The 9,934-nt window shown below is 37.7% G+C and overlaps 2 protein-coding genes across 12 annotated transcripts in view; one reads left to right on the top strand and one right to left on the bottom strand.

Moving 5' to 3' along the window:
• The window catches only part of Pgm3 (phosphoglucomutase 3), an 18,450-nt gene extending 13,216 nt beyond the window's left edge, over window positions 1-5,234 (top strand). The window contains exons 9-13 of the mRNA XM_031345718.1: window positions 197-295; window positions 1,695-1,808; window positions 2,558-2,680; window positions 3,834-4,007; window positions 4,838-5,234. Of these exons, the coding sequence (XP_031201578.1) occupies window positions 197-295; window positions 1,695-1,808; window positions 2,558-2,680; window positions 3,834-4,007; window positions 4,838-4,927 (600 nt within the window). The 3' untranslated portion in view covers window positions 4,928-5,234. The remainder of the gene's footprint in view (window positions 1-196; window positions 296-1,694; window positions 1,809-2,557; window positions 2,681-3,833; window positions 4,008-4,837) is intronic.
• A 373-nt stretch (window positions 5,235-5,607) lies between these two features.
• Dop1a (DOP1 leucine zipper like protein A) overlaps window positions 5,608-9,934 on the bottom strand; it is a 94,503-nt gene continuing 90,176 nt past the window's right edge. For 6 of the 11 annotated variants that reach the window (XM_031345823.1, XM_031345822.1, XM_031345825.1 and 3 more), the window contains 3 exons: window positions 9,895-9,934; window positions 8,275-8,325; window positions 5,609-6,218 (listed from right to left, as the gene is read on the bottom strand). The exon at window positions 9,895-9,934 is cut by the window's right edge and continues 90 nt beyond it. In XM_031345823.1, coding sequence (XP_031201683.1) covers window positions 5,913-6,218; window positions 8,275-8,325; window positions 9,895-9,934 — 397 coding nt within the window. In that variant the 3' untranslated portion in view covers window positions 5,609-5,912. Of the gene's footprint in view, window positions 6,219-8,274; window positions 8,326-9,894 lie in introns of those variants that run through there. The other 5 variants (XM_031345832.1, XM_031345829.1, XM_031345831.1 and 2 more) reach the window with 3 other exon arrangements.

Below are 9,934 nucleotides of genomic sequence, written 5' to 3'. Positions count from 1 at the left end.
CATAGTTAATCTCTGCAACTCCTTCTGTGGGTATTTGGTTCCCCCTTTTAAGAAGGAATGAAATGTTCCATGTGCATGTCTTAAACCTTTATTGTCTTTGGCACCAGAGGGAGGCTCCAGATTTTGTTCTTTATTTCTGGAATAATAGATATAATAAGTGTTTGATTAACCATTGTCTTTCTTTAATGTGTTGTAGGTACCTGTGTATTGCACCAAAACTGGTGTCAAACATTTGCATCACAAGGCTCAAGAGTTTGACATTGGAGTTTATTTTGAAGCGAATGGGCATGGCACAGTAAGTTCTTTTAAAGATGTCAACTGACTCCAGCTGGCACTTTTCTTGATAATGGTGTTCTAGTTTGTTAAATATCTAGGTAGGAGTAAACTACATGACCAATGTATACTTTTTGAGCTGTAAAATTTCTTTTTTTAAGACTGTAATAATCTTGTTTGAAGACTGTATCTAAGGAGAGCTCAATTGCGTAACCAGGCATGAGGTCTGGGGTTTTATAAGTGCTGGGGAGGCAGAGACAGGCATATCCCTGGGTATCACCAACCAATCAAGCTAGCCTAGTCAGCAAGCCCTTAGAATGGAAGACCCTATATCAAAAAACAGTCCTTGATGAATATCTAACGGGTCAATCCTGGCCTCAACATGTATACATATAGACACATATATACTGTCCAAAAAAACACAATAAAGTATTTTAGAATGTACTATTCATCTTCTTAAAATATTCCCACTTCTTACAGAGGACAGTTCAGTAGCAATGAGGAAAAGTTTCATTGGGCCTAAAGTACATATAAACATTTCTTAGTAGAGGACAACTCTGAAAAAAAAAGTCAAACATAATTTACATACTGTAAAAGTCACTATTTTAAAGAGTATAACTACTTTTTAGGTTTTTATGGTTCAGATTTTATTTAAAAATGTCTTGATTTTATTTAAAAATGTGTTTATACATCGCCTCATTTCATGAATAGATTTGAGGTAGACATCAGAATATTTGAATGTAGTTTAAACTATTCTCTTTACTGTTTCCAATTTGCTTTCAGAAGAGCCATGAGTATAAGGAGAAAGAGAATTTGTTTCTATAAAATGCAACTAAGATATAACTTCAGCACTTGAGAGGAAGCCCATAAGGTTTCTGTTGGATCTGTTCAACTTAATCATTATAAAGAAAATGGATATGTCTTTCAGTAAAACTTTACAAAACGCAGCAGGCCACCCTCCATCTTATTTTACCAAGAAGTGTGTATTTCCTCGAAGGGATGAGCACTGCGTGCTAACCTCAGTACTGGCCTTTTTAGGGTTACAAAAGGATGGTTGTGGTATTTCAAAACAATGTATATGGTGATAAGTATCTGATACTGTGTGCTGTACTGATAAGTGCAGTGAATTCTTTCTGATGTTGACTATCGCATAGCCTTCCAAGGTGCCTGCTGCACATTGCTCAGGATGTGTGTAGAGAACACAGTGAGCTCATGTGTTTCAGTTTTTGTCAAGTGCCCTCTTTTAAGTTAGTTTTATAATCCATAAGCTGTTTCCTTAGTAATACCTTTTGTGCTCTGATGTGATCTTCATATTAATGGCAGACATAGGGTACCACTATTTTTAATTCAGTCTCTCCAGATTCTCTAGGAAGGAAAGGTGACGTGGAGTCTGTGACTGACTTCGTTTGCTTCCACCGCAGGCATTGTTTAGTGAAGCAGTCGAATTGAAGATAAAAAGACTAGCCCAAGAACTAGAAGATGAAAAAGGAAAAGCAGCCAGGATGCTTGCAAGCATCATCGACTTATTCAACCAGGTCAGAACTGGTGAGGTGGCTGAGTGAGTTAACATTAAAACATGAACAAAGAACCACATAAAACGTGGAAAAGTCTGGTTTGGTGGTTTGTCTCTAACAGTGTTGCCCACAGTTGAGACTTAGACTAAAAATGGAACATATTTTTAAATGCCTCCTTTTCTTGATATTTTATCAAGAAAATGTTGAAAGTTCAAGTATACTTAGCAGCTACTGAGTTATATATTTTGTGTGAAGCTAACTTTTCAAAGACAACCTTGGGAAAATTCTGTAACATTTACATGTTTGAGCAAGGTACATTTATGAGTCAATGGAAGAGCAACGTCCAAGTCCAAGTGTCTGGTTTGGATTGGCCATTTTATCCACCTTGCTTTATAATCATTGCAGTAATGCAGGGAGCAAAGTTATCATTTCCATTTTACAAATGAAACAAAAGCTAAGAGTTTGGCTCTAACTTCAAGTGTATCTTAGTATCATTCTCTCTTAGTGCCATCAAGAGATCTACTTAAAGTATTTTAATTATACGATGTCAGGACCGAACCTTTATCCAGTTTATATGTTTCTCATGAGTTGGTTTAATCATTTTTGGATGCCTGTCATTGTTATCTTCCATAGTACTGTGTATCTCCTCAGTGTTCATGTTATTTTCCGCTCTCTGGTTAATGATGCACAGCTTGATTTTCCAAGGTAGACAGTATTCATCTGGGGTTTACTTATGGCTGGCTTCTATGCTTTGTTCCCCAATCTTGCAGGCAGCTGGAGATGCTATTTCTGACATGTTGGTGATTGAGGCTGTCCTGGCTCTGAAGGGGCTGACTGTACAGCAGTGGGATGCTATTTATGTCGACCTTCCTAACAGACAACTCAAAGTTAAGGTGAAGAGAATGTGAAACCATCTTTCTGAACGTAGCTGTTCTTCCACTCTTCCCATGCCAAGTGTTTCCTGAGTGGGTTATATTTCATTATATTTACGTTCTACTTAGGAAGTAAGGCACACTTTAAAAAATAAGTTATTCTATGCTCCCACTTTATAGAATGTGAGAGATTATGTGCAAATATGCATCACTTAAAAATATGAACAAATTTAAACAAAAGCACAAAAATTATGTAACCAGCTTAAACAGGTTTCTGCTTTCCTGTTCATTTTCACATCCAAGTCCGTACTATTTTGAAGCAAAACTGAGATCAGAAATCTTATCATTTTAACTGATAATGTTGCTTTGGAATTAAATTTTAGCTTACGTTGTTTTTTTGAGACTAGGTGTCATGTAGCCCCAGGTAGGTCAGTCTTTACCCTCCTGGCTGAGGAGTGCAGCTGGTGTGAGCAGCAGAATCTGTGTATTCTAAGGCAGAGAATTCTCTAAATGCATTTCAGATCATCCCACTATTTGATTTGTATCTACCTACACTTTCTTCAGTAGAATTCTATGGGAGATAATTAGAAATAGGAAAGCCAGAGTTCAGAGTGAAATGACTGCTGAGTATTTGCTTTTTGCATATTTAGGAGATTCTTACCATAGCTCTCTTATAATAACTTGCTGCTTCTTGCAGGGCATGGAAGTTATCTGATCAGTCTGGGGCCAGACAGTAGCTATTGGCCATTATTTTAATGGCAGCCCTGAGACAGTATGTGGGAATGTTCTGTTTGGCTAAAGGTAATTTTTTTGCATATTGAAGAATTTTTCTTAAAAAGTTGTATAAATGTTTAAAGTTGGATGGCACCCAGTAGTGATGGGGCATGCTTTTAATCCCAGAGCTCAGGAGGCAGAGGCAGGTGGATCTCTGAGTTCATAACCAGCCGGTTCTATAGAGCAAGTTCCAGGATAGGGATAGAAACTGTCTTGAAAAACTAAAACTAACACAGGAAATTGTATTATTGCCGTTTCCCTTTCACTGCCGCACACTGTAGTATGGTAGGTAACCTGAAATGTTAGTCGTCTGTTACTCTGTGGGCAAGACTATTTTGAACAGGTTAAGCTTTAGAAAGTGAGTCTAACATAGTAACACATAGAACATGTTTGTGCTCAGGTTGCAGACAGGAGAGTTATTAGCACCACGGATGCTGAAAGGCAAGCAGTCACTCCACCAGGACTCCAAGAGGCAATCAATGACCTGGTGAAGAAATACGAGCTTGCCCGAGCTTTTGTACGGCCCTCTGGTACCGAAGACATTGTCCGAGTGTATGCAGAAGCCAACTCACAAGTAAGCTGGGATCAATCTACTGACAGAGTTTGAATCGAGGAGGAACACAGGAAAGGAGAAAACACTATCTGTGTTTGGATCTCACTATGGCTTTTCTGAGATCTGTGAATACAGTCCTTTAGTATATGAAGATTGAAAAGTCAGTGGGTTCAGTGGGAGGTACATGGTTAAACAATTTGACACACCCTTTAATTTATTCCCAAACAGTGTTCTATATTGCAGATTCTTGAGGGTGTGTTCTGGCTGTGCAGGAATAACTAATAAATCCTTAGTTTAGTTTGATATGTGCTAATTTTAATGTATTATAGATTATTCTTTTTCTGCTTTAAAACTGTAGTTTGTGGAAGCAGCCAGTTTTAGTGTTTCCAAATCAACTGATAACACTTCTCTTTCTGAACTTTTGAATTACTTTTCATCTTTCTTTAGAGAAATAAGAATAAGAATAATCTTTCTTACTCTTACTCTATACCTGTATTTTCTGCAATTTTATCATTTGCTTTTTATCTGTACTATGTTTGAATGTGGACTCAGGAAACATCAGTAGTTACTTTTTACATGGCAATGAGTATGCAATATAAATTCTAAGAATTACTTATGGAGGCTTGGTCTTAAGTTACTTAATTTTGGAATAATTTATAAACTCAAGAACTGAAAATCTTATTTAGAAGAATCCAACCCACTTTCTATTTAATTATGGGCTTTGGAACTTATTACTGAAAGATGAAAAGGAAGTTATTTGAGTAAGTCTGGAACAGTCAGGAAGCATCCTGAGAACAGCCAGCAATGGATGCAGGCACCGTGTCTCTCACTGATCTTATTGTGATTTGCAGGAGAGTGCTGACAGACTTGCCTATGAAGTGAGCGTGGTGGTGTTTCAGCTGGCTGGAGGCATTGGAGAAAGACCACAACCAACTTTCTGAAGATAAATTTTATATTCTGGGGAAATGGACTTCTAAAATGTTTTTATAACACTTTATAATACTGGCAGTACTAAGGCATTTAATCATGACATTAACAAGTCATGCATGTTAATGGATTATTTCTAGATATGTTTTTAAATGCTACCAGGAAAAAATGTTTAGAAGCTCTAAATCTTAGACTTGGGAGTGAAACTTACCTCTGATTTTAATCTATATTAAGTTTTAATAGTTCAAGTGTCATTAATTTTACAGGGTATGAAGTGAATTCATGTAGGGTATTGGGAAATTAAACTTTACTACCAACTAACTCTTTGCAGTGCCTTTACGATTGCTTACCTAACCAAGATGTTTTGCAGCGCTGACCTACCTGGTTCCGATGGGGAGATTGTGTGTGACCTGATTTCCCATGTGGATTAATGTGAGGAAGAAATGACTGACTTGTTTGCTTAGCAGCATCAGAACTGGCAGGTGGCCCATCTTTCATTGCACTGACAGAGCTCTGTGCTGTGCCCACTAGGGTGTGTGGCCCAGGCTTCAGCTACTCTAGTGCTCGGGGAGGGATACAGCTCCATCTTATACATGAAGTCTCTGACACCGAAGTGACCATTCTGATACTAGGATATTATTAACCACAGAAAGAAGAAAAACAACTTAATTAAATGAGGCTTGAGACCAAGCAGGAAAAAAGAAAACGTGGTGTGTATTTTGCAGGTTTAAGAGAACCCAAGACAGTGAAACAGTGGACTATATATGCAAATATAGACTTCAGAGGCACCATCGTCAGTATGAGCCACCTATATATTTAAACTTGATTCAGGCCACATTCAGACATAAGCTCTTATTTACAAATATTTAAATTAAATACAACCTGAATAATGCTTTGTTACATATACACATATATATATAAGAAAAAGAAACTATACAGCTCAGCCGTGTGTTTAAGTACTGTGTTTCCAGTTAGGCTCTGGAGACCCACTGGTGGGGGTCAAGTCTTTATGACTCCTTCCAGAAAGTCCTTTTCTATCATCTCTTCAATTTTTTGCCTGGCTTTGCTGGAAAATGCTTTGTGATTCTCCAGTTTCATGTCCTTGTTTGGGAAGGAGTTTGAGTAGAGGATGGGGCTCCCTGAGTGTCCTCCACACCGGCTTGTGACTTTGCTATTGAAGACTTGGCTGAGGACATTGAAAAACGGCAGAAGCTGCTCCATGTTGCGCATGGTGCAGAGGGTAAGCAGCAAGTGCCCTGGCTCCCAGCCCAGTGTCCTTCCTGAGCAGTCTTCCTCTGGGTTTTTCTGCAGAAAACAAAAAGGGAGTTGTTACTAACAGGCAATGTATGTTATGTGAAGAACGGATACAAATGCCAGCATCGAGTCTTCGTTCCAGACTTGATTAAGGTCCACTGGTTCTGAAGCCTTTTAGTGCCATTTGCTAATTTCATATCAAGGCACTGAACTACTGTTTTGTAGTAGTTTCTGACTAGATTAAATGATCTGAGACAAACAAAAAGATCCATATAAATAAAGCTGAGGATGTCCAGACTCTAGAGGTCTTTATACACTTTACTGCTGATAAAGTAATTAATTTATGGCCTAAATTTGCCATTAGGTGGTCACAGGGTTAAGAGAGCATACTTATTGTCAGAACTTTTAGTATAGAGAGATGAGGGGTTGCCCTAGATACAGGAGGGAAGCTGGCCCTCGAGTGACAGGACCTGGGCTATGTATAGGTTCTGCCCTTTATTCACTGTGCTGCATATAGAGCACTCTTGGTGATAACATGGCAAAAACTTTTCTTTGCATCTGGGAAGTCAAATGAGAATGTATGTAAAAACTGTCCACTAAATACCAACACCAATAATTTCTATATATTAAGACAGAGTTACTTTAAGTTGGATGTGGCAATACATGGCTTATAATCCTAGCACTTGGGAAGATGATGCAGGAGAACCTTGAGTATAAGATATAATAAGATCTTGTCTCAGGCTGGAGAGATGGCTCAGTGGCTAAGAGCACCAACTGCTCTTCCAGAGGTCCTAAGTTCAACTGCCAGCAACCACATGGTGGCTCACACCATCTGTAATGGGATCCAATGCCCTCTTCTGGTGCGTCTGAAGACAGTGACGGTGTACTCATACACATAAAATAAATAAATAAATCTTTAAAACATGAGTGTTTCCTGGGCCTATTTGCCTGAAATACCTTTAAAAAAAAAAAGATCTCGTCTCAAAGACTGCAATAAATGATATCTATTTCTTGGTTACTTTAAGAACTCAACCAAGAGATACCAAGACCTACCCACAGAAAGGACTGAATGAATTGAAGGTGTTAGCACTTGCAAAATCATACATTACTGTAGAACAGGGAAAACATAATGAGAATAGGAAAACCAGGAAGGACAAATCAGCTTGTTATATTCATTCACAAACGGTGTTCTCTTGGATATTGCTAAGAAATTGACTTTATCTGGTTTTCTTTTTATCAATTTCCTAAGGTGATCCCAATGTTATTTCTTTATTATGACCTTAGAGATGAAAGCATTTTAACACTGAGCTATACTATCAGCCTGTTTCAAAATCTGAAGGAAAACAGGTTAAGGTAGAAAGTGCTATGAGTAAGCAAAAGGTTTAAAAATGAGAAATAGCAGGCTGGAGAGATGGCTCAGTGGTTAAGAGCACTGACTGCTCTTCCAGAGGTCTTGAGTTCAATTCCTACCAACCACATAGTGGCTCACAACCATCTGTATATGGGGATCCGATGCCCTCTTCTGGTGTGTCTGAAGTGGTGACAGTGTACTCATATAATAAATCTTTAAAAAAAAAAAAAAAAGAAGAGAGAAATAGCTGTTGCTTAGTTTATTTATAAGCAATGATTTAGCCTCCAATGTAGATGAAAGAATAAACACGGACTTTCATTATCAACAAATGCCGTCATACAGTTCCTGGTTTACTATATTGCCTCTAGTCTCCTAAAAATCAAACTGCAATTAAATGTCAAGCAAAAGTAGATAAAGATAAATTTATCCTGAAACAAAATAACTGCTGCTTACAGCCTTTATAGCTAATTTTGAAATACAAGGCAATCATGGTAAAATTACTTTTTATATTTCTATTGAGATTTTCCTTTAAAAGTGTGAACATGCCCTCACAGCCCTGAGCTCTTAACCAAGAAAAGCACAAATTTCTGTGTTTTTCGTTCTTATGTACCTGTCCTCGATACTAAATAACCAAACATCTTCACACAACTGCTTCCTCCATTGACTTTACAAGTCTACAGGTGGAGTGTGCCTTCCTTCCTGTTTACCTCTTGTAGCTTTTGCTGCCATATTATATGCATCAATAGCCACCCTCACCTGATGCTTGGCCATCTCCAATCCCTCCAAAATCTTAAAGTCCTCCTCGTCCTGTGGAAGGAAAGAGGAGAACTCATAGCCTTTGTTCCAGTAAAAAGTATGTTTGGCCATGAAGGCCTTGTTTAAAGGGATTGGGATGGGAAAGTACTTTTTAGTGCAAACAGCTGTCTTATCTTTGGGCCATTTTGGAGGATGTCAGAGGGCATGGGCCAAGAGTCCCATGAATGTTCACTGTATCTGGATTTCCTCCTCAAATCCTGTGATAGAAAAGGGAAAGTTTTGTCCTTAAATCCTGGATGGACTTTGGTCCATAACTTTGACCTTTTATTTGGCTGCTAAAGAAGCAAGTTCCTCATGTTCTTTAAGTAAAGCCCTTCTGCTCTCTAGAACATCAAATATAGCTTCATTGCTGCTGAAACAAAACCATGTGAGTTCATACAGACCTGGTCTCAGAAACCATCACATGAGCCTCAACTCTGTGCATTGGGAAGGGTCTGAGCTGAGGAAATGACAAGTATTAACAAAGGCCCAGGGTCAACATGCCATTTTCATTACCCTCTGCCTCAGGGTCAACATGCCATTTTCATTACTCCTCTGCCTCAGGGTCAACATGCCATTTTCATTACCCCTCTGCCTCAGGGTCCACATGCCATTTTCATTACCCCTCTGCCTCAGGGTCAACATGCCATTTTCATTACTCCTCTGCCTCAGGGCCAAGGCTGGCAGATAAGCCTGATCATTACTTAGTTATAAAGGACTCAGGGCATGCTATAAACTACAGAACTTAACTAATACATTTTATTTATGAGACAGGTTTTGGTAATTTTCATTTTCTCCTAATTTTCTTCATATAGATGGTTTTTTTAAAAAATGTTTTAAGACACTTGTATTTTTGAGTCCCTTCACTAACTTTCTAATTAGTAGTCACATTTAGTAGATAGCTTTATTCTCAGCAATGCTTTTAAAACTACAGGGAGCAGGAATAGGGTGGATATATAAAACTGAAACATGGCATAATAAGTATAGAAAATATTATTAAAGAAGTCCATTTAGCTAATTCAATTTTCATGAGGTATTTCTGTCAAGTTTATTAAAACTTTAATATGTGTTGATCTTTTCATTTTCTGATTTCCTTTTTGAAGCTAATTTGACAGGCTTGTTCTGCAAACACCCTGAGCACTGTTGTCAGTCAGCTCACATCTCATGTTCATCATGGAACAACCTGACTCTGAACACACTGAACTCTCAGATTTGTCTCCGGATTACTTATAGGCATTGGTTCCAGTGGTTTCACTCATTTTGAAAGTAAAAACTTAAAAATAATGTTATTAAAGATTTTCTTTTATCTTTTTTAAAAAATTGAGTATGATAAACAGATTTCTTAAAAATAAATCTTCAAAACCAAGAACTTATTTTTCTAAATAAACTTGATAATATTCTTAGTTTTACAAGAAACATTTAGTAAATGATTTACAAATCCAACATTTAATATAGCAGTTACATAATAAACATTTAGTAAATGACTCATGGATGCAGCATTTACTATTAGCACAGTTGAAGAATACACAAAAAAACAAAAAATAACAATAACATAATAAGAGCCCTCCTAAACTTTGGTACCTTTGCCCTTTTCCGAAGAAGTTTTGCTAGTCGAACCACA

Source organism: Mastomys coucha, unplaced genomic scaffold, assembly GCF_008632895.1.
Source record: "Mastomys coucha isolate ucsf_1 unplaced genomic scaffold, UCSF_Mcou_1 pScaffold23, whole genome shotgun sequence".
NCBI classification, from domain to species: domain Eukaryota; kingdom Metazoa; phylum Chordata; class Mammalia; order Rodentia; family Muridae; genus Mastomys; species Mastomys coucha.
The sequence above is the reverse complement of the archived record's forward strand: the minus strand, read 5'-3'. Positions and strand labels throughout refer to the sequence as shown.